This window comes from Melospiza georgiana, chromosome 24, assembly GCF_028018845.1.
Source record: "Melospiza georgiana isolate bMelGeo1 chromosome 24, bMelGeo1.pri, whole genome shotgun sequence".
Classification (NCBI taxonomy): Eukaryota; Metazoa; Chordata; class Aves; order Passeriformes; family Passerellidae; genus Melospiza; species Melospiza georgiana.
Window position 1 is genome coordinate 7,351,643 of NC_080453.1, and position 23,854 is coordinate 7,375,496.

Sequence of the window (23,854 nt, forward strand, 5' to 3'; positions counted from 1 at the left end):
ACATTTCCCTGCTCAGGGAAGGAGCTGGGGGAGGTTTTTTTGGCACATTTTTCATCCTTGGGGTTCGTTTTCCCATTTTTAGGAGTGTGGGGTTTTTGGGAGGAGGGAGTGAGATCATCCCTGAGCAGGAATTGGAGTTCTCATGTCCCAGTTTGGGATCCCAGTTTGGGATTCTTTGAGCCCCAGGGATCAAGGCATTGGGAATGGTTTGTTGGCTGCTTTTTGCTCCTTTCTTTGAGTGTGACAATTGGTGGGATTTGTGGGATTTTGGAAGGAGGGAGTGAGACCCTCCCTGAGCAGGAATTGGAGTTCTCATGCCCCAGTTAACAGTTCCATGGGACATGAGCTGTGGTTTTAGCTTTTGCTCCAGCAAAGTTTTCAGATATTCCTGGAGAGGTTTTTGTGCCTCAGGAGAATTCTGCTCGTTGTGGGAGAGGTCAAGGCATTGGGAATGGTTTGTTGGCTTTGCTGCTTTTTGCTCCTTTCTTGGAATGTGACAGTTGTTGGGATTTGTGGGATTTTGGGATTCTTTGAGCTCCAGGGTCAAGGTATTGGGAATTATTTATTGGCTTTGCTGCTTTTTGCTCCTTTCTTGGAGTGTGACAATTGTTGGGGTTTGTGGGATTTTGGGAGGAGGGAGTGAGACCCTCCCTGAGCAGGAATTGGAGTTCTCATGTCCAGTTTGGGATCCCGTTTTGGGATTCTTTGAGCCCCAGGGATCAAGGCAGTGGGAATGGTTTGTTGGCTTTGCTGCTTCTTGTTCCTGTGACAAAATTGTTGGGATTTGTGGGATTTTTGGATTCTTTGAGCCCCAGGGATCAAGGCATTGGGAATGGTTTGTTGGCTGCTTTTTGCTCCTTTCTTTCAGTGTGACAATTTTTGGGATTTGGGGATTCTTTGAGCCCCAGGGATCAGGGAGTGCAGGGGTCGTGCTCTGCCTTGAGCTGGCTCATCAGGACAGACCTTGTGCTTCCATCCTTCCTCTGAAAAATGTTCATTCCCACTGAATGTCCATCTCCATCCCCAGTGCACTGCCCCATGAACCAGCTGATGACGGATTCCACCGGGGTGATCCTGAGCCAGAGCTTCCTGGGCAGTTACCCCCACTTCCAGACCTGCTCCTGGGTGGTGAAGGTGGAGCCAGGCTACAACATCTCCCTCACCATCGAGTACTTCCTCAGCGAGAAGCAGTTCGATGAGTTTGAAATCTTTGATGGTGAGAGATTCCCCCCTCTGCCCTGCCTCCCATCCCAAACCTTCCTGGGGTTCCATGATCCCAACCAGTCAAGGGGGAAGGAGCATTCCAGGGCCAGCTTCCCACCTGGAACCTCCTGCTGGCCTTCCAGAAAGCTCCTCACTGATTCCTGGCATAAGGAAACAGCTACAATTTGATTTTTTGGGATGGATCTGAAGGATTTTTTCAAGGGGCAGGAGTTGGGTGTGATGGTGTTCACAGGGGTCCGAGGATGAGGGAAGAGATGAGGATCTGACTCTATGTTTCAGAAGGCTTGATTTATTATTATATTATATTATATTATATTATATTATATTATATTATATTATATTATATTATATTATATTATATTAATTATATTATACTAAGCTGTACTAAAGAATACAGAAAGGATACTTACAAGCTAAAAAGATAATAATGAAAACTCGTGACTCTTTCCAGAGTCCTGACACAGCTTGGCTCTGGTTGCCCAAAAAGTAAAAACAACTCACAGCAGATATCAATGAAACAATCACCTGTGGGTAAACAATCTCCAAACACGTTCCAGATGAGCAAAACACGGGAGAAGCAAATGAAATAAGAATTGTTTTCCTTTTTAAACACATTCCAATGGAGCAAAACACAGGCGAAGCAAATCAGAGAATTATTATTTTCCTTTTTCTCTGAGGCTTCTCAGCTTCCCAGGAGAAAAATCCTGGGGCGAAGGGATTTTTCAAAAAAAAAATGTGAATGCCACACTGTGACTTGTCCCTTCTCCCTGTCCCCTGTTCCTGGCAGGTCCCTCAGGGCAGAGCCCCCTGCTGCTGTCCCTCAGTGGGAATTACTCAGCCCCTCTGACCGTCACCAGCAGCGGGAACAGCGTTTTCCTGCGCTGGTCCTCCGACCATGCCTACAACAGGAAAGGCTTCAAAATCCGCTACTCTGGTGAGTCCCAGCTGCCTCTGCCAGCAGCAGGAGCAGCTCCAGAGCCAGGAGGATCCATGGGATTCCTGCAGAGATCCAGCTGGCAGGGCAGGAGCTGCCAAGGCAGGGAAGGCGCAAAGCCGGGTGTGTTCCAAGCTGGGGATGTTGGAAAGGCAGGGTCTGTCCAGGAGAAACCTTGGAGCTTTGGCTCAGTCTCAACCAATCTGTAACAATCAGGATTGTGGGATCACAGTCAGGAGAAATTCCAGGGAGAAACCTTGGAGCTTTGGCTCATTTCCCAACCACTCTTCAGAACCAGAAGCCTGATGTGGAGAGTCATTGATGCCAGGGACTGGATATTGGGAGAGGTTTCTGGATGACGGGGTGGCCAGAAAACTCTGTTCAGGCTTTTCTCAGCAAATGAATTAAGGAATATTCGATTACCAGGAGTGACTCCTTATTCCTGGAGCTGGCTGAGGCTCAGACCAGAGCCCTGTGCTCCATCCCTGCTTCGACTCCGCGTTTCTCCATCGCCGATTTTTGTTTTGGGATTTCTGGGGAAGCTCGGTGTAATTCCTGGGAGTGGGAAGGGAGTGACCCTGCTGCTGACTGGTTTTCTTTTCCCTGCCCTCCTTGCCAGCTCCCTACTGCAGCCTCCCCCAGCCCCCAGCCCACGGGATGATCCTGAGCCACTCCGGGCTGCGCCCCGGCAGCTCCGTGCGCTTCGGCTGCGACGCCGGCTACCGCCTGGTGGGACACAGCACCTCCACCTGCAGCCAGCACCCCCAGGGCCACTTCCACTGGAGGGAAGCCATCCCCCTGTGCCAAGGTGGGAGCAGGGATGGGTTGGGATCGAGTTCTGAGAGTCCCTGGAAAAGCAGGGGGAAAAAAAAATAAGTATTGGAATTGGGTAATGTTGGGAGCAGGCTCGGAGCGCTGAGGGTGATCCTCCTCTGCAAGGCTTTGGGAATAGATGGCAAAGAGGAAAAGGAATGACTGGGAGCTGGAAAAGGTTGGATTTTCCAGGTGCTTTCTGTTCTCTGGGAGAGCCATTGGTATTCAGCCTGGCACCCAGCACCCCCAGGGCCACTTCTACTGGAGGGAAGCCATCCCCCTGTGCCAGGGTGAGAGCAGGGATGGATTGGGATCGAGTATTGAGAGTCCCTGGAAAACCAGGGGGGAAAAAATATATTAGAATTGGGTAATTGGGTGTTGAGAACCAGCTTGGAGCGCTGAGGGTTATCCTCATCTGCAAGGCTTTGGGAATAGATGGCAAAGAGGAAAAGGAATGACTGGGAGCTGGAAAAGAGCAGCAGGGAAAAGGTTGGATTTTCCAGGTGCTTTCTGTTCCCTGGGAGAGCCATTGGTATTCAGCCTGGCAGCCTGTCTAGACATCAAGCCTTGGAGAGGGATTGGCCAGCCCTGAGCTCGCTGCAGTGACACTCCTGTCACCATCAGTGCCAACAGGGGTGGGGTTGATCCTGCCTCTGGAGCTGCTGACACCTCTCAGAATTCACCTGCCAGCTGCTCTGGAATCCTGCTCCGTGCTGGGGCAGGAGTGGGACAAAAGCTGAGCCTTGCATGGCAAATGCAAATTAAGTAGAATGACAGTGAATTTATCACAGGGTGAAAAAGTAGATTTTGGGGTTTTTAGAATGGAGGTTCAGTGGGCAAGATGGAGGGATTTGGGTGTGTCCAGCCTTTCTCCTTCTTCTTCTTGGCCTCCATCTTCTGCTGTGATGGTGGCACTTTTAGATTGGTTTAGAGTAGAAGCTCAGTGTCTAACATAGGTGATAGGTATTGGAAAGTTATTGTAAATAATGTACATGTAGTTTTTAGTATAAAAAGATAACAGCACTGCCCTGGAGGTGGCCAGAGTGTCTTGGACTGTCTTGCTGAGCAAACCTCAGCTGGACAGGAGGAAGAATTTTATAGCTAAGGAACAATAAACAACCTTGAGACTGAGAAATGAAGAGCCCAGACTCCTCCTTCAAGCACCAGACTGGGAAAAGAGACTTTCTAGCATTTCTTGGGGTCACTCTGACAAGCCAGAGACGCCAACAATCCTTTATGAAGGGTGGGCACTCCCAGTAGGAAAGTTCGGGATCCGGAATTGCGGTTTGGGATAAAACCAGCAGCTCCCCGATTTTTATTTTATGTTTAAGATGTGTTTTCTCTTCCCAGCTCTCTCCTGTGGCATTCCCAGAGCCCCAAGGAACGGGGTTGTCTTTGGGAAGGAGTACACGGTGGGCACCAAGGCCGTGTACCAGTGCAATGAGGGATTCCAGCTGCAGCCGGGCGCCGAGCCCAGCACCGAGTGCCTGCAGGATGGAGTGTGGAGCAACGGGAACCAGCCCCCTCTGTGCCTGGGTGAGTGGGGATTGGGGCTGCCCACACAGCAGTGAGGCCTTTGGGGGCTGCCTGAAACACAGGCCAAACAAAATTTAAAAGTATAAAGCAGTTCTATTTTTTGAAGGGTTTTCAGGTACATTTAGGGCAGACGAAGCTCCCCAGGGGCTGCACCCAAAACGGACGATGGGTCATAGTTTTTCATACTTTTATAAGTTTGATCCGTTTGCATATTGGGGGTTAATCTTCCAGTTAACTTCAGGTAACAAAGTCATTTTCACAGAAAGAGTGGTCAAATACTGGAATCATCTAGCCAGGGAGGTGGTGGAGTCACCATCCCTCGATGTGTTTAAAAAAGGACTGGAGGTGGCACTTGGTGCCATGATCTAGTTGAGGTGTTAGAACATGGGTTGGACTCGATGTTCTTAAAGGTCTCTTCCAACCTAGAAATTCTGTGATTCCGTGATTTACCCCAAGTTTGCTCCCCCAAACCCACTTTTGTTTCCATTTCTCAAGGCCTGAGACAATGAGGTGTCCTTGATTCCCATTTTATGATTTTAACCCCATTGCAAGGCATTTTTCTCTTTGGGTTTCAGGCAACATCACCACTTACAACATTATCCACAAAATTTTCCTTTTAATTCTCAACAACAGCCTCACCAGAGGATACATCCCTTGTGGTGGTGTTCACAGGGGTCCCAGGACGAGGGAAGAGATGAGAATCTTGACTCCAGGTTTCAGAAGGCTGATTTATTATTTTATGATATATATTATATTAACAGAAAAGTATATACTAAAAGAATAGAAGAAAGGATTTCATCAGAAGGCTGGAAAAGGAAGGGAGAGGAATGATAATAAAATCTTGTGACTGACCAGAGAGTCCAAGACAGCTGGGCTGTGATTGGCCATTAATTAAAAACAACCACATGAGACCAATCACCAATCATCTGTTGCATTCCACAGCAGCAGATAACCATTGTTTACATTTCATTTCTGAGGCCTCTCAGCTTCTCAGGAGAAAAAATCCTGGCAAAAAGATTTTTCATAAAACATGCCCATGACACACCCCTCATTAAAAACCCACCACACTGGGACTTTTCTGTGGGGGTTAAAACCTCACTGAACCAACTCTGTGGGCCATTTTCCCTGTGCCGTTTTCCCTGTGCTATTTTCCCTGTGCCATTTCCTGTGTGCCATTTCCCTGTGCCATTTCCCTTGTGCCATTTCCCACGTGCCATTTCCCACGTGCCATTTCCCTGTGCCATTTCCCTGTGCCATTTTCCCTGTGCTATTTTCCGTGTGCCATTTCCCACATGCCATTTTCCCTGTGCCATTTCCTGTGTACCATTTCCCTGTGCCATTTTCCCTGTGCCATTTTCCGCGCACCATTTTCCCTGTGCCATTTGCTGTGTTCCATTTTCCCTGTGCCATTTTCCCTGTGTGCCATTCCCCCTGTGCCATTTCCCTGTGCCATTTTCCCTGTGTGCCATTCCCGTGTGCCATTTCCCTGTGCCATTTCCTGCGTTCCATTTCCCTGTGCCATTTCCCGTGTGCCATTTCCCTGTGCCATTTCCTGTGTTCCATTTTCCCTGTGCCATTTCCCTGTGCCATTTCCTTTGTGCCATTTCCCGCGTGCCATTTTCCCTGTGCCATTTCCCTGTGTGCCATTTTCCCTGTGCCATTTTCCCTGTGTGCCATTTCCCGCGTGCCATTTCCTTGTGCCATTTCCCACGTGCCATTTCCCGCGCACCATTTTCCCTGTGCCATTTCCCTGTGCCATTTCCCATGTGCCATTTCCCTGTGCCATTTTCCCTGTGCCATTTCCTGCGTGCCATTTCCCTGTGCCATTCCCGTGTGCCATTTTCCTGTGCCATTTCCCTGTGCCCTTTCCCTGTGCCATTTCCTGCATGCCATTTTCCTGTGCCATTTCCCTGTGCCCTTTCCCTGTGCCATTTCCTGCATGCCATTTTCCTGTGCCATTTTCCATGCACCATTTTCCATGTGCCGTTTCCCTGTGCCGTTTCCCTTGTGCCATTTCCCACGTTCCATTTCCCACGTGCCATTTTCCCTGTGCCATTTCCCTGTGCCATTTTCCCTGTGCCATTTTCCCTGTGTGCCATTTCCCGTGTGCCATTTTCCCCGTGTGCCATTTTCCATGTGCCATTTCCCTGTGCCATTCCCGTGTGCCATTTCCCGTGTGCCATTTCCCTGTGCCATTTCCCGCGTGCCATTTCCCGCGTGCCATTTCCCGCGTGCCATTTCCCTGTGCCATTTTCCGCGCACCATTTTCCATGTGCCATTTCCCTTGTGCCATTACCCTGTGCCATTTCCCATGTGCCATTTCCTGTGTTCCATTTTCCCTGTGCCATTCCCGTGTGCCATTTCCCATGTGCCATTTCCCTGTGCCATTTCCTGTGTGCCATTTCCTGTGTGCCGTTTCTTGTGTGCCATTTCCTGTGTGCCATTCCTGTGTGCCATTTTCCCTGTGCCATTTCCCACGTGCCATTTCCCTTGTGCCATTTTCCACGTGCCATTTCCCTGTGCCATTTCCCCTGTGCCATTTCCCTGTGCCATTTTCCGTGCACCATTTTCCGTGCACCATTTTCCATGTGCCATTTCCTGTGTGCCATTTCCCATGTGCCATTTCCCTGTGACATTTCCCTGTGCCATTTTCCCTGTGTGCCATTCCCGCGTGCCATTTCCCGCGTGCCATTTCCTGCGTGCCATTTTCCCTGTGTGCCATTTCCCTGTGCCATTTCCCTTGTGCTATTTCCCTGTGCCATTTTCCGCGCATCATTTTCCCTGTGCCATTTTCCCTGTGCCATTCCCGTGTGCCATTCCCGTGTGCCATTTCCCTGTGCCATTTCCCGTGTCCCATTTCCCGTGTCCCAATTCCCCCCCCAGCTGTGACGTGTCCCGACGTGGGCAGCATCGCGGTGGAGCACGGCCGCTGGCGCCTCACCTACGAGGTGCAGTACCACTACAACGCCCAGCTGATGCTCATCTGCGACCCTGGCTACTACTACACGGGCCAGAGGGTCATCCGCTGCCAGGCCAACGGCACCTGGAGCATCGGGCAGCCCGTGCCCACCTGCAAAAGTAAGGGCAGGGGCACCCCAGGGTGGCACCGGGGGCTGGGGTTGGGTTTGGGGGTCAGTAAATGCCAACCTCGGGGGATTCGGGGTGGTGCTGGTGGGTGGTCATGGATAATCAAGGAGATGGTGTCCTTTGGGTACGGGATGGAATGGTTTGGTGTGGATTTGGGAGGAAATCTTTCTCCCCCAGCAGGGAGGGGCTGGGATGGATTTCACTGGGCAGCATCACCAGGGGCTGATTTTGTGTTTGGGCTCAGGGAATGCCAACCTTGAGGGTTTCAGGCTGGTGCTGGTGGGTGACCGTACCTTTGGGTACAGGATGGGATGGTTTGGTGCAGATTTTGGGAAGAAATCCATCCCTGGAAAGGCAGGGAGGGACTGGGGTGGATTTCACAAGGCTGGTTTTATATTTGGACTCAGCAAATGCCAACCTCAGGGGTTTTAGGGTGGTGCTAGTGGGTGGCCATGGATAATCAAAGAGATGGTGTCCTTTGGGTACAGGATGGAATGGTTTGGTGTGGATTTTGGGAGGAAATCGGTGCAGATTTTTGGAGGAAATCCATCCCTGAGAGGGCAGGGAAAGGATGGGATGGATTTCCGAGAGCAGCATCACCAGGGGCTGGTTTTATGTTTGGGCTCGGTAAATCCCAGACCTGAGGGTTTCAGGATGATGCTGGTGGTGGATACCAAGGAGATGATGCCCTTTGGGTACAGGATGGGATGGTTTGGTGCAGATTTTGGGGAGGAAATCCATCCCTGGGAGGGCAGGATGGTGCTGGAATGGATTTCCTAGAGGATCTGTGGCTGCCCCATCCCTTCCAGCCCACCCCATCCCTGGAAGTGTCCAGTCCATGTTGGAGCAAACTGGGATCACGGAAGGTGTCCCTGCTGTGGGGTAGAACTCAATTACTCCTGGCTGCAGCTGAGGCGGAGACAGCAGAGCTGCTGGAAGGGATTGGGATGCAGGGAGATGCCTGGAAGTGATTCCTGGTTTAATCCCAGCACTTCCCTGGGATCTCAAGCCCTTCAGCTCAGCTGTTGCTGTGGGGTCCCAGCAGCTCCTCTGCCACAGCTGCTCTGAAGTCAGGGCTTTTAAGGAGGGAAAATAAAGAATTCTGCTGTCAAGCCTCATCTCTCACACAAACACCAGGTTTACAAGGGTAACAGTGTCACCTGCAAATCAAACCCAACGGGGCACGCCAGCGGCTCTCAGTTGTTCTGACACCACTGCTGTGCTTTGCCTCTCTCCCTTTGTCAGAGGTGCAGGGTTTTTCTCTCCAAGTGCAGACAGAGGCAGCAAAGCCTCTCCTTCCCTGCTGCCTGCCTTTGTTTGTGGAGCTGTGACTGCTGGTGTGGGTGACAGATGTACTTCTCCCCCTGCCAGCTCTTCCTCTGGATCCGGGAGCAGGAGCCTGACCTCCTTTTGTTCCCTCAGCCTTATTGCCACCTAAATCCAAGTGACAGCATCTTGGCAGTGCCCCGAGGTCAGCAGCACCCAGCGGGAGCTCTGCAGGCTTGGCAGAGCTTGAAGGCAGAGAAAATGAAGATAAAGCCAAGAGTTCTGAGGAGGGAGTTGGGTTTGCAAGAGGCTCCTGCATCCCACAAACCCAGCTGGGATCTGCAGATCTTGGGATTTTGGCTTGTGGGGGAAAGCTGGTTGTCATTTTTAATTATGAACTTTGTGCCATTCCAAGGTCAGGCTGGAGAGGGCTTGGAGCAGCCTGGCCTAGTGGGAGATGTCCCCATCATGGCCTTTAAGGTCCCTTCCATGATTCTGTGGGTTTTCTGGGAATCAGGCTTAATGACAGAGAAATATTCCTGTCTGAGGAAGTTCTGGTGTGAAAAACTCCTTTGGTTCCTTCCCAACCTGTCTTTAGTGCTTCCCTCGTGTCATGAAGCATAAATATTAACAGCTCTTATTTTTGTCACATCGTCTAAGATGGCTCTGGAATTATCACAATTCCTGGGATTATTTAATGAACTTTCCCACTCCAGCAGCAACTCCTGGATGCATTCCTTCAAAACCCAACCTGTTCTCTCACTAATCCTTTGGGTTCCATCCTAGTTATCTCCTGTGGGGACCTGCCCACGCCTCCCAACGGGAACAAGATCGGGACCCTCACCAGCTACGGGGCCACTGCCATCTTCTCCTGCAACACTGGCTACACCCTGGTGGGCTCCCGGGTCAGGGAGTGCATGGCCAACGGGCTCTGGAGCGGGGCTGAGGTCAGGTGTCTGGGTAGGTACCTTTGGGAAGCTCCTGTGGCACCCACACCTGTGGGAAAGGCTCCTTGGGAGGGAGCAGGGGGTTTCGGGACTGACATCCACCCTGCGGGGTTTGAAAGGGGTGTAAAAGGGAGGCAGAGTTGGATTCCTGCATCCTCCACAGGCGTGAGGTGTTGGGAGAGTTTTGGGGTGAGGATAGTTGGTTGGGACTGCAAAGTGTTGAGGTGACAGCCTGGAGGTGAAAGAGAATGGGTGTGGATGGATATTGGGGTGGATTCTTCCCTATAAAGAGCATGGTATGGATTGGCCACAGAAGGTGGGGCTGCCCCTTGCCTGGAGGTGTCCAAGGAGAGGTTAGACACGGCATGGTGGAAGCCTGTGGGACAGCCCTTGCTTTCCCTTCCAACCCAACCCAGTCTGGGCATTGTGAACCCCATCCATGCCCAGAGAAGCTGTGGCTGCCCCATCCACAGCTGGAAGTGTCCAAGGAGAGGTTGGACAGGGCTTGGAATGACCAGGGATGGTGGAAAGTGTCCCTGTGGACAACCCTTATGTTCCCTTTCAACCTAAACCAGTCTGGGCATTGTGAACCCCCATCCATGCCCAGAGAAGCTGTGGATGCCCCATCCCTGGAGGTGTCCAAGGAGAAGTTGGATGGACAGGGCTTGGTGGAAGGGGTCCCTGTGAACAACCCTTATGTTCCATTCCAACCCAACCCAGTCTGGGCATCGTGAGCCCCATCCATGCCCAGAGAAGCTACAGCTGCTAGAAGTGTCCAAGGAGAGGTTGGACAGGGCTTGGAATGACCAGGGATGGCGGAAGGTGTCTTTGTGGACAACCCTTGCATTCCCACCCAGTCTGGGCTTCTCCTCACCCCAACCCCACAGAGACTCGGACGATGCTTCCTTTGCTGGGCTCTCCAGCTGATTGCTGCTGTTCTGTCCCCTCCAGCCGGGCACTGTGGCGTGCCCAGCCCCATTGTGAACGGGCAGATCAACGGGGAGAACTACAACTACCGTGGCAGCGTGGTGTACCAGTGCCAGCCCGGCTTCCGCCTCATCGGCATGTCCGTGCGCATCTGCCAGCAGGACCACCGCTGGTCCGGGAAAACGCCTGTCTGTGTGCGTAAGTATTGTCATTGCTTCACCCCGGGGGGACATCCCGGCCTGCAAGGGGCTGGGGAAGGGGTTGGGGAAGGGGCTGGGCAGAGCTCACACCCCCAAAGTGTGGGGTGGTTGAGGTATGAGGCGGTCGTGCACGCACATTCGGGGTGTTTTGCTATCAAAACTCTATTTTCTTCAAGCAGGGAAAAAAACTGTTCTTTATTCACATAACTCATTTTTATGCAGTTTTACAGACCTCATGTGTCTTTCCAGTTGGTTAGTAGCTTTCTGGCTAATTACTTTATTGGTTACTGTCCATCAAATCTTTCTGTCCTTAAATTCTTGTGTGCGTCAGTACTTGTCATTCCTTCAGCCCTGAGGGGACATCCCAGCCTGGAGGGCCTGGAAGGGTTTGGGCAGAGCTCACACCCACGAGGTGTGGGATGACCATGCACACACCTTTGGGATGTTTTTTTATCAAGACTCCATTTTCTTCATGCAGGAAAAATCCTATTCTTTATTCACATAACTCATTTTTATGTAGTTTTAGTCACACAACTCGTGTGTGACTCAAGTTGGTTGGCAGCTTTCTGGCCAATTACTTTATTGGTTAATAAAAGGTATTTTACTTGTCCATCAAATCTTTCTGTTCTTAAATTCTTGTGTTTATCAGTACTTGCCATTCCTTCAGCCATGGGGGGACAGGGAGAGAGGGAGGGAACAACAGAGTTTGGGATGTCTGGGGTGGTGTGGGGTTAAGAGCAGGAGCTGGGATTTTTGCAGAGGGATACGTGGTGTAAATCAGCAGGATCCTGGCACTCGGCTGCCTGGAGAGGGATGTAGGGAATTCCTGGATGCAGGGAGTTCCTGGAGCAAATAAAACCTAAAAATAAATCCCTTTGTCTCAGTATGATCCTGTATCTCAGCATAGCAGTCCCCAAATCTTTGGGTTTTGGGATTGATGTGGGGGTTTTTTATGCTCTCCTACCTCCAGAACTTTTTTGCAATGAATAATCCACTTTTTCTCCAGGAATAAATCCAGTGACATTCCCATTTTGTCCTTGCAGCCATCACCTGTGGCCACCCTGGCAACCCCCCCAACGGCCTCACCCAGGGCTCCCAGTTCAACCTCAACGACGTGGCCAAATTCCAGTGCAACCCTGGGTTCCGCCTGGAGGGAGCTTCCCAATCCCAGTGCCTGGCCAACGGCCAGTGGAGCAGCACCCTGCCCTCCTGCCGAGGTCAGTCTGGCCGTCCTTGGGGATTCCTCCATGATCCCAAGCCAGAAATCCCTGGAAACCACCCAGGGGATGTGGTTGGAGATGCCAGGGATGCTGTAAATCCCACGGGATTTTCTCACCTCGATGCGTTCTCCAAGGAGTTGGAGCGTGTTGGAAATTTGGGATCAGACCCAAATTTGGGCTCAGATGGTGTTAAAGGCAGGCACAGATCAGATCAAATTTGGGATCAGACCCAAATTTGGGGTCAGAGGGTGTTAAAGGCAGGCACAGCCCTACAAACACACCCTGCTGGTCGCAATCCATGTCCATGGAAAATCAGGATCTCTCCTCTGCTCCCCCCCAAATCACCTTGTCCAGCCTCCTCATTTATTTTCCCAGGAAATATCTTCCCACAGCTTTGTGCAGAGCCCTTTTCCCTCTTTCCCCATGGGATCAGCACTCAGGTTCACTTCCCAAATCACCTCCCATTCCTGCACTCCCTCCCTCTGCATCCCCCTAATCCAGGATCTCTGGCCATGCTGGATTATCAATTATCCCAAAAAAATCCCAGTTTGGGATCAGTTATTCCCAGCTGGATAATCTCAATCCCAATTTGGAGATCCAGCCTCTGCTGCTGGGTGAGAACCTGCAGAATTACCCGGACTCCCTTTTTCACAAGAAATTTTTCCACTCCCACCCTCAAAAATCTCAGAGCGGGGGGTGGAATAAAAAACCTTAAATCAGCATAAAATCTTCAACTTCCCGCCATTTTTTTTTTTTTCAAAACCCCACATTTTCTGCCTCACTTTTCGCTTCCCATTATTTTCTGGGCGTTGTTCTGTTGTCTGTTTGCAGTTGTGAACTGTTCTGACCCCGGGCACCTGGAAAACAGCGTGCGGCAAGTGCAGCCGAGCGGCCCGCACAGGTTCAGCTTCGGCACCACCGTGTCCTATCAGTGCAGCCACGGATTTTATCTGTTGGGGACGCACGTCCTGACGTGCCAGGGCGATGGCACGTGGGACAGAGCCCTCCCCCAGTGCCTTTGTAAGTGGCCCCAACCCTCTCCCCTCTCCGGCCCATCTCGTGGGGGTCCAGCAGTGAGGGAAAATTCGTCAACCCCAAAAAAAAATCCACATGGGAATGGTCCCAGTGGTTTCAGGAGGTTCCAAGGGAAGGGGGTTTGGGGTTTGAGGAAAGGATTCTGCTGGAGGGGGTTCTCTTTGTAAGGACAGGTGGATCTCGTTGGATTTTAGGGGTTCCAAGTGGAATCCTAATGAATTTTAGGGTTTGAGGAAAAGGGGCATTCTCTGTGTAGGGAGAGGTGGATCCTGATGGATTTTGGGAGATTCCAGGTGGAAGTCCTATGGGTTTTGGGGTTCAAGGAGAGGATACTGCTAAGGGCATTCCACCATTTGTAAGGACAGGTGGATCCCAATGGATTTGGGGGTTTCAGGTGGAATCGCGATGAATTTTGGGGTTTGAGGAGAGGATCCTGCTGGAGAGGGTTCTTTATGTAGGGACAGGTGGGCTCCATTGGATTTGGGGGTTTTAGGTGGAATCCCAATGAATTTTGGGATTTGAGGAGAGGATACTGCTAGGGACATTCTGTTTGTAAGGACAGGTAGATCTTGATGGATTTGAGGGATTCCAGGTGGAATTCTAATGAATTTTGGGGTTTGAGGAAAGGATCCTGCTGAAAGGCATTCTCTATGTAGGGACAGGTGGATCCTGATGGATTTTGGGGATTCCAGGTGGAATCCTGATGGATTTTGGGGTTTGAGGAGAGGATTCAGCTGGGATAGTGCAGGTGGAGAGGGCAGAAGCAGCTCTGGAGCACAGGGAGAGCTCACCTGAGTGGCTGAGGGTGCACCTGGGTGAGTGAGGGCTTACCTGAGTGAGGACTCACCTGAGTGAGTGGGTCCCAGTCTTACACTGGGAATTTGGGATCCAGAGTGGATTTTAGCTGCCTTAGGGAGGTGCAGGCAGGAGCAGCCCCACCCCAGCATGACCATTTTGTCCCTTTGGGCACTAAACCAGCTGCAATCCCATTCCCTGCCCAACTCCAGAAATTCCAATTGGCTTCAGCTGTTCCAAAGCTGGGATTGCTCCTTTTGTCTTTTTTTCACGTTTATCCCTCCACACCAAATCCTACCGAGCAGTTTTGGGCACGTTTTCCTTTCCTTTTGTCCTCTCCTCACCCCTTGCATGGATCCTGGGGAGCTGGTGAGTGATGATCCATATTCCCACAGCCGGGAGGGAATTCCTGTTAAAACCCCAATCCCAGGCTCCCTCAGCCCCCTTGAGCACAAGGGATCTCCTTCCTCAATTTTATCTCCCGTAAAATGTTGGGATTTGGAGGATTTGTTGACATTTGGAAACCCAGATTGGTTTTACCACTGATTCCTTGGAATCCTGGGGTTCAAAGTTTAAAAAAAAAGGAGATTTTCCCATGTTTTTGTTTCCTGTGTGTTGAACTTGCCTGTGAGGATGGGGAGGCCTTGGCACATGTGCCAAGAGCAGCTGGAAGTGTCCCCATCCCTGGAAGTGTCCAAGGCCAGGCTGGACAGGGCCTGGAGCAACCTGGGATAGGGAAAAGCATCCCTGCCCATGGAAAGGGTTGGAATTAACTGACATTTAAGGTGCCCCCAAGCCAGAATTCTGGATCCCCGGGTGCTGAAGCCGTGTCTCTGTTGCAGTGGTGTCGTGTGGCCACCCCGGGTCCCCTCCCCACGCGCAGATCTCGGGGGACAAGCACACGGTGGGCTCCGTGGTCAGGTACAGCTGCCTGGGCCGGCGCACGCTGGTGGGCAATGCCACGAGGATGTGCCAGCTGGACGGGCGCTGGAGCGGCTCCCTGCCACACTGCTCGGGTGAGGGGGCTTGGGAAGGGCATTGGGGGGCACACAGACACCGGCAGCTGGCCGTGGTCACCCCGCCGTGGTCACCCAGCCATGGTCATACGTTTATGGTCACTTGTTCATGGTCACCAGTTCGTGATCATCTGTTTGTGGTCACCCATTCATGGTCACCTGTTCATGGTCACCCAGCCATGGTCACCAGTTCGTGATCATCTGTTTGTGGTCACCCATTCATGGTCACCTGTTCATGGTCACCCAGCCATGGTCAGCTAGCCATGGTCATCCATCTATAGTCACCATGGTCACCCAGCCATGGTCACCCCTTCTTGGTCACCTGTTCATGGTCACCCAGCCGTGGTCACTCAGCCATGGTCATCCATTAATGGTCACCCATTCATGGTCACCTGTTCTTTGTCACCTTTTCATGGTCACTCAGCCTTGGTCACACATTTATGGTCAGCTGGCCATGGTCACCCAGCCATGGTCACCCGTTTATGGTCATCCATTCATGGTGACTCATTCATGGTCATCACCTCCCACCCATTGTCACCTACTCCTTGTGCCTTGAGACGCCTTCAGACCTTTCCTGAACTTCCCTGAACTTCCTTGAACTTCCCTTCCTTAGATGTCCCCAACCCTTCCTTTTCCCCTTTTCCCCTTTACCCCTTTTCCCCTTTTCCCCTTTTCCCCTTTTCCCCTTTACCCCTTTTCCCCTTTTCCCTTTCCCCTTTTCCCTTTCCCCTTCCCTTCCTCCCATGCTCCAAGCCCTCCTTGTTCCCTGAGTCCCAGCTGCTCAGGGCTGGCTTGGAGCACGTGGGAATTCCTTCATGGAGGGGAAACATCCCTGGGGCTGATGCTGGAGCCTCCACCTTGGGATTCAGGAATTGTGGCCGTGTTTGCACCCAGCTCAAAACCAGGGGCGGCTCACGGAACCAGGGAATGTTTAATCTGGAATTCCACCACTCTGCTGAGGGCGACGAGGGACAGGAGCCACCATCCGCGGTGGCTCTGGTGACTCTGTGCTCTCCTGGCAGGGGGCAGCCAGGGCGTGTGTGGCGACCCCGGGATCCCTTCGCACGGGATCGGGCTGGGGGACGCCTTCGGCGTGGGCAGCGTGGTGCGGTTCAGCTGCGAGCCCGGCTACTCCCTGCGCGGCTCCTCCGAGAGGCTCTGCCACGCCAACGGCTCCTGGAGCGGCACGCAGCCCGAGTGCGAAGGTACTGCCGGGCCACGGGGCTCTTCTGTGTCCCCAGAGCTGCTCTGCTGTCCCCTGAATCACTCTGATGTCTCCAGGGCTGTTCTGGTGTCCCTAGGACTGCCCCGGTGTTCCCAGAATTGCTCTGAGGTCCCCAGAGCTGCCCCAGTGTCCCCAGAGCTCTTCTGGTGTCCCCAGAGCTGCCCCAGTGTCCTCAGAGCTCTTCTGGTACCCCCAGAACTGCCCTGGTGTCCCCAGAGTTGTTCCACTATCCTCAGGACTGCCCCAGTGTCCCCAGAATTGCTCTGAGGTCCCCAGAGCTGCCCCAGTGTCCCCAGAGCTCTTCTGGTGTCCCCAGAGCTGTTCTGGTGTCCCCAGAGCTGTTCTGGTGTCCTCAGGACTGCCCCAGTGTCCCCAGAGCTATTCTGGTGTCCCCAGAGCTGCCCTGGTGTCTCCAGAACACCTCCAGTGTCCCCAGAGCTGCCCTGGGGTCCCCAGGACTGCCCAGGTGTCCCCAGAATTATTCTGATGTCCCCAGAGCTGTCCCAGTGTCCCCAGAGCTGTTCTGGTGTCCTCAGGACTGCCTCAGTGTCCCCAGAACCATTCTGGTGTCCCCAGAGCTGTCCCAGTGTCCCCAGAGCTGCCCCGGTGTCCTCAGGACTGCCTCAGTGTCCCCAGAACCATTCTGGTGTCCTCAGAGCTGCCCCGGTGTCCCCAGAACTGTCCCGGTGTCCCCAGAGCTATTCTGATGTCCCCAGAGCTGCCCTGGTGTCTCCAGAATGCCTCCAGTGTCCCCAGAACTGCTCCAGTGTCCCCAGGATTGCCCTGATGTCCCTAGAATACCTCTGATATCCTCAGGACTGCTCTGATGTCCCCAGAATTCCCCTGATGTCCCCAGAATTCCTCCAGTGTCCCCAGGACTGCTCAGTGTCCTCAGGATTGCTCTGGTGTCCCCAGAATGGCTGTGGTGTCCCCAGAAGTGTTCTCATGTCCCCAGAAGTGTTCTCATGTCCCCAGAACTTGCCTTTCCTGAGCACAGGCAATGCAGGAGGAGCCCCTCGGAGCCCTGGGGGTCGGTTTGTGCTTTCTGGGTGATTTTAATTGAATTTCCCCGTTTCCCCTGGCAGTGATTTCCTGCGGGAACCCCGGGACTCCCAGCAACGCCAGGGTGATCTTCAACGACGGCCTGGTGTTCTCCAGCTCCATCATCTACCAGTGCAGGGAGGGTTATTACTCCACTGGGGTGCTGAGCAGGCACTGCACCGTCAATGGCACCTGGACTGGGACCAGCCCCGAGTGCACTGGTGAGCACTGGTGGCCGCCTCAGGGTTTTAACTTTGATATTTCTCAGGTTCTGCGCTGCTTTAGTGGGTGGGTCTGGGGTTCATATCAGGGATGGTGAGCTCTGTGCACAGAGCAGGGAGACAAAACAATTCCTGCTCCAGCTGGGGAACCAAGGACAAACGATCCAAATCGCAGGCTGCAAACCTGCTCCACATTTAACTGGTTAAACCCCACCTGGAAAAAAAACATTCAGGACCGTCCCAGGCGTGATTCCAGCTGCCAGGAATTCTCCTTTTCCCCTTCCTTGGCAGTGATCAACTGTGGAGACCCCGGCGTGCCGGCCAACGGGCTGAGGCTGGGCAGTGACTTCACCTACAACAAATCCGTGGTGTTCCAGTGCACTCCCGGCTTCATGATGGAGTCAGACAGAGCTGCTGCCCTCACCTGCACCAAAGACCGCACCTGGAATGGCACCAAACCCGTCTGCAAGGGTAAGGAACCCTGCAGGACACAAGTTTTGGAGGCCACCAGAGTTTCCCTGGAAGCCTGGCTGGGCGTTCCTCATCTCCTTCATTCCACGCACAAAGTTTGGCATTTGTCAGGGAAGCAGCAACACCTTGCTGTGCTCGGGGCTATCAATCTGTGCCTGGCAGGGAGGGAAGGAGTTGCTGCTCTCCTTCAAAGCCCAGGGAGTAAAGTGATTTTGCACAAAAAACTCGGATCAAGCTCAGATGAAATATTGTGTTTTTCCAGCAGACGCTGTGCTGGCATCACCCAGAAACATCTGAAAAATGTTTCCTGCGAGTCTTTTCATTATTCTGAGATGGCTCCTGTGGTTCAGAGATAGAAAAGGGAAATAGGAAAACAGTGGCTGGGCAGGCTGGATCTGTTTTCTTCACCCCCCAGCGCAGATAAAATGTGTAGCAGCATCTCTGCATTCCTTTAAAAATCTGGAAAATTCACCTGTCACGGAGCTGATATAAAAACAGGCCACATAAAAACCCTCAAATGCACTCCAGCTCCTTCAGAGGCAATTCTTCCTCTCCTTTTTCATGCTCGGCACTGAGCAAATGCTGCAGAAATGATCCAGAATGTGGTCAAGAGTCTCATTTGGAGGCACAGGTTTGGCTGCTCTGAGCTGAAGAGCAGAGTGCTGCAAAAATGTCATCTCCAAACACCCCAGAGTGGGTGAAAACCCGACAGGTTGTGGCTTCAACTGCTCGTCTGAGCCTCAGCCAGGTTGTCCAAAATGTGTGAATCTTCGGGGAAATCTGGGATGAGCTTTCACACCATGTCAGGGCAGATTTTTACCTTCAGCTGAGAACGAGCATTGACTTCAAAATCGGATTTGTGGAGATGCTGAGGGGAAAGTTCTTCCCCCAGAGGGTAGTGGGGCACTGAGCAGAGCCCCAGGATCTCAAGGAATATTTGGACAACGTGCTCAGGGATGCACAGGGTGGGATTTTGGGATGTCTGTGCAGGGCCAGGAATTGGACTGGATGATCCTCATGGATCCCTTCCCATGGGATATTTCATTATTTGGGATTGAACTGCAAACTTTGAAGGGTTGGACCCCACTTTGTGCCAATCCTGGGAGATGCTCTTGGAGAGCAGGAGGTGACTTCGCCCCTATGTGGAATTTGCTTGTTAATGGAAATAATTAAGACATGGAGAGACCTGACTCAGCTTTTCCTTTTCCTTTTTTTCCTTTTCCTTTTCCTTTTCCTTTTCCTTTTCCTTTTCCTTTTTTCCTTGCCCTATTCCTTCTCCTCCTTTTCTTGTCCTCCTTTTTTTCCTTTTCCTTTTCCTTTTCCTTTTCCTTTTCCTTTTCCTTTTCCTTTTCCTTTTCCTTTTCCTTTTCCTTTTTTTCTTGTCCTATTCCTTCTCCTCCTTTTCTTGTCCTCCTTTTCCTCCTTCTCCTTCTTCTCCTTCTCCTCCTCCTTCTCCTTATTCTTCTCCTTTTCCTCCTTCTTCTCCTCCTCCTTCTTCTCTTTGTCATCCTCCTTTTTCCATTTCCTCCTTTTCCTCCTTCTCCTTCCTTTTCCTCCTCCCCCAGCCATCACCTGCAGAGCTCCCCAGGCCATTCCCAACGGGAAGGTGGTGGGGTCAGATTTCAGCTGGGGTTCCAGCGTCAGCTACGCCTGCCTGGAGGGTTACCAGCTGTCCCTGCCCGCCGTGCTCACCTGCGAGGGCAACGGCTCCTGGAGCGGGGAGATCCCCCAGTGCTTCCGTGAGTAGCCACCTGCCCTCTCCTCCACCAGGATTCTGCTTCAAATCCAGCTTTTTAGGGCTTTTTCCAAGTTTTTTCCCCAAGTTCTGTGTCACTGAGCAGCTCAAGGTTTAGAGGGATCTTGCTGTGCTTTGTGCCCCATTCATAAATGGAGTTTTCCAGCAGCTGGAGTGGGAATTTTTGGTGCTATGGGGATGGTTCAAGAGTTTGGAGTCAAAGTCTGGCTGCTCTCCCACCTGCTTGGTTTTTTGGGAACTTTGGTTTGGCATCTGTGAAGTGCAGGCAGGGACACAGGTGGTCACTCTACCCCTGTGACAGAGGGCCAATGCCACATTTGGGATGAATCCAGGCATTTTCCATGTTCCTGCCTACAAAACATCCTCAAAACTGGGTGTTTGCCCTCAGTGACCCAATCTTCTGCAATCAGCACTCCTGGAACTGCCAAAAAAATCCTCGGGCAAAAGGCACCGTGTTGCAGCAGAACGTGTTGCAGCAGAAGTTGGGAATGTTTTGTGAAGGCTGGGTGGGTTGATACAACAGCAAACACCAAAAAAAAAAGATAATTAAAAAAAGGGAATTAGCATCTCCTGATGCTAAAGGCAGCTCTGAGTTGCTTTTCCAGCTGCACAATATCCATTTTCACATTAAATCCCACAAACCCCTCACTGTTCCTCACACCTTTCCCAGGATCCGGGATAATTAGTGGGCTTTCCGTGTGATACAGAGCCAAGGAACAAAGTGACACCGTGCAATTAGGGGAGAGAAAAAAGAGGGGGGAAAAAAAGGCAAATCCGGGGGAGAAGGTGGAAGTTAATTAACAACCATTGACAAAAGGAGATAATTACAAGGAATGCAGCCAGCAGCACCTTCAGCCACCCCTGACTCCTGAGCTGATCATGGAGTTGGATGGGCTGTGATGGGATGTGGCATTCCCGAGGGCTCTGTGGCCACCTCCTTGTCCCTTTGCCGTTGCAGCCGTGTTCTGTGGGGACCCGGGCACCCCAGCCCAGGGCAGGAGGGAGGACAGAGGCTTCACCTACCGCTCGTCCGTGTCCTTCTCCTGCCTGGCCCCGCTGGTGCTCGTGGGGTCGGCGCGCAGGTTCTGCCAGTCCGACGGCACCTGGAGCGGGACCCAGCCCAGCTGCATCGGTAAGGGGGGCTCAGTGAAGGGTTTGGGGGCTCCCTTCACCTCCAGTCCCAACCCCTTGGGGCTCCTTGGGGGACAGGGTGGGAGCAGAGGGCAGGGAGGAGAGCGGGGTGACCGTGGTGCTTTGTTTTGGTGTCGCGAGGGTCCCCAGGATGAGGTGAGAGATGGGAATTGACTCTCAAGTTCTCAGAAAGCTGATTTATTATATTATGAAATTATATTAATATATATTATATTAAATTTATACTAAATTTATACTAAATTTATATTAAATTTATATTAAATTATATTAAAATTATATGTATATTATATTATATTATATTACATTATATTATACATTATATATTTATATTTATATATTAATATAAATGAATTTGTATTTATAAATACAATTATAATAATATATTTATCATAGATACAATATAAATATATTTTTTATACTGTATTATATATTTTTTAATTAATTATATTCTAATTATAATGTAAATATTATATTAAACATATTTCTAAATATGTTATTATAGTTATATATAAATATAATTATATAATAAATATAAATTATATATGTTTATATATTTAAAAATATTCTATTAATTATATCATATTATATCATATTATATTATATTATATTATATTATATTACATTACATTACATTACATTACATTACATTACATTATATTATATATATTATATTATATTACATTATATTACATTATATTATATTATATTATATCATATTATATCATATTATATTATATTATATTATATTATATTATATTACATTACATTACATTACATTACATTACATTATATTATATATATTATATTATATTACATTATATTACATTATATTATATTATATTATATTATATTATATTATATTATATTATATTATATTATATTATATTATATTATATTATATTATATTATATTATATTATATTATATGAAAATGCTATACCAAAACTATACTAAACAAAGAGAAAGGAGCCATCAGAAGGCCAGAAAATAATTAATAATAAAAACCCATGACAGACTCAGAGAGTCCAACACAGCCAGCTGTGATTGGTCATTAATTAAAAACAATTCACATGTTGGGATAAACAATCTCCAGGCCACATCCCAGAGGAGCAAAACACGGAGAAGCTGAAGCTTCTCAGCTTCTCAGGAGAAGGGATTTGTCATGAAATATCATGGTGCCAGTGCTTGGAGCTTCGGGATGGTCCCTGGGAGCAGAGGGCATGGTGTGGCTGTCAGGAAGGGCTGTCCTGATCCATGGTGTGTGTTCCCAGTTTTTCTCCTGAGGGATGAAGTGCTTCTGGTTGCTTTGTGCTGCAGCAGGCAGGGATTTAAGGAGCAGGAAGATCCGTGTGTTCTCCTTGTTGCTGTGTGTTCCTTCAGAGGCAAATCCCATTTGTGTTCTAGAGGTACAGCAGGACCCGTGTGCCTGGAGGGCCTCTGAGCTTTCCCATAAATCCCTTCCCTGTTTTTAACAGATCCCAGCCTCACGACGTGTGCAGATCCTGGAGTGCCTCTTTTTGGGATGCAGAACAATTCCCAGGGATACCAGGTATGGCCATGGAAGAGGGGTGTGCCACAAAGGCAGCCCTGCTCTGTCCCTGGCCTGGATTCACGTGTCCTCCCATGGATTCCTGTGTTATCCTATGGATTCACATGTTATCCCGTGGATTAACATGTTCTCCCATGAATTCCTCTGTTATCCCATGGATTAACATGTTCTCCCGTGGATTCACATATTCTCCCATGGATTCACGTGTCCTCCCATGGATTCCTGTGTTATCCCATGGATTCACATGTTCTCCCGTGGATTAACATGTTCTGCCATGAATTCCTCTGTTATCCCATGGATTCACATGTTCTCCCGTGGATTCACATATTCTGCCATGGATTCACGTGTTCTCCCATGGATACCTGTGTTATCCTATGGATTCACATGTTATCCCGTGGATTAACATGTTCTGCCATGAATTCCTCTGTTATCCCATGGATTAACATGTTCTCCCGTGGATTCACATATTCTCCCATGGATTCACGTGTTCTCCGATGGATTCCTGTGTTATCCCATCGATTATTGTGTTCTCCCATGGATTCACATTTCCTCTCATGGATTATTTTGTTCTCCCATGCATCCATGTCCTTCCATGGATTAATGTTTCCTCCCATGGATTCCTGTGTCCTTCCATGAGTTAATGCCTCCTGTCATGGATTCACATGTTATCCTGTGGATTCACATGTTCTCCCATGGATTCATGTCTCCCCTGATGCATTAATGTCTTTTCCCATGAATTCATGTCCTTCTTCCATGGATTCTTGCATCTTTCCATGGATTATTGTGTCCTCCCATAAGTTCATGTCCCCTTTCATGGATTCTTGTGTTATCCCATGGATTCCTGTGGCCTTCCATGGATTAATGTCCCATCCCATGGATTCATGAGTCCTTCCACGGATTAATGTCTCATCCCATAGATTAATGTGTCCTGCCATGGATTAATGTCTCATCCCATAGATTAATGTGTCCTTCCATGGATTAATGTCTCATCCCATGGATTCATGTGTCCTTCCATGGATTCCTGTCTCCTCCTGGGAGCAGGACACCCCAGTGTGCTCCTTTTGCCCTCAGAGTGGGTTTGCACAGCATTAATTAGGCAGTGCATTGTATCTGAAATTAATTACGCTGCTAATTAATAGTTTCTGCTATTCACATTAATTCCCATTAATTTTCAGGCCAAATCCTGCAGGTGCTTTTGCTAATCCCATCTCTCATCCAGCAGGAAATCGTTGGAATGGGGACAAAAATCCCACAGGGGCTCCCTTGGGGGGCTCCATTCCCACCCATTCCCTGCTGGGATAGTGGATGCCAGAGTGGATCCTTCCATTTCCCTGCTAATTAGTCACCTTAATCTTGAAGTTTAATTCATTTATTTTATGCTTAATTAATTTGGAGACACCATAAATGGGATTTTTGCTCAGCTGGGAGTGGAGCTGCTCC

The 23,854-nt window shown here is 50.2% G+C and overlaps 1 protein-coding gene across 2 annotated transcripts in view; it reads left to right on the top strand.

The window, feature by feature from the left end:
* The window catches only part of CSMD2 (CUB and Sushi multiple domains 2), a 256,066-nt gene that overhangs the window by 219,385 nt on the left and 12,827 nt on the right, over window positions 1-23,854 (top strand). For both annotated transcript variants that reach the window (XM_058040469.1, XM_058040468.1), the window contains 16 exons: window positions 1,028-1,216; window positions 2,012-2,158; window positions 2,778-2,966; window positions 4,322-4,507; window positions 7,391-7,585; window positions 9,647-9,820; window positions 10,759-10,932; window positions 11,978-12,151; window positions 12,986-13,174; window positions 14,827-15,000; window positions 16,023-16,205; window positions 17,311-17,487; window positions 17,779-17,958; window positions 19,524-19,697; window positions 20,673-20,846; window positions 22,341-22,414. In XM_058040469.1, coding sequence (XP_057896452.1) covers window positions 1,028-1,216; window positions 2,012-2,158; window positions 2,778-2,966; window positions 4,322-4,507; window positions 7,391-7,585; window positions 9,647-9,820; window positions 10,759-10,932; window positions 11,978-12,151; window positions 12,986-13,174; window positions 14,827-15,000; window positions 16,023-16,205; window positions 17,311-17,487; window positions 17,779-17,958; window positions 19,524-19,697; window positions 20,673-20,846; window positions 22,341-22,414 — 2,753 coding nt within the window. The remainder of the gene's footprint in view (window positions 1-1,027; window positions 1,217-2,011; window positions 2,159-2,777; window positions 2,967-4,321; window positions 4,508-7,390; window positions 7,586-9,646; window positions 9,821-10,758; window positions 10,933-11,977; window positions 12,152-12,985; window positions 13,175-14,826; window positions 15,001-16,022; window positions 16,206-17,310; window positions 17,488-17,778; window positions 17,959-19,523; window positions 19,698-20,672; window positions 20,847-22,340; window positions 22,415-23,854) is intronic.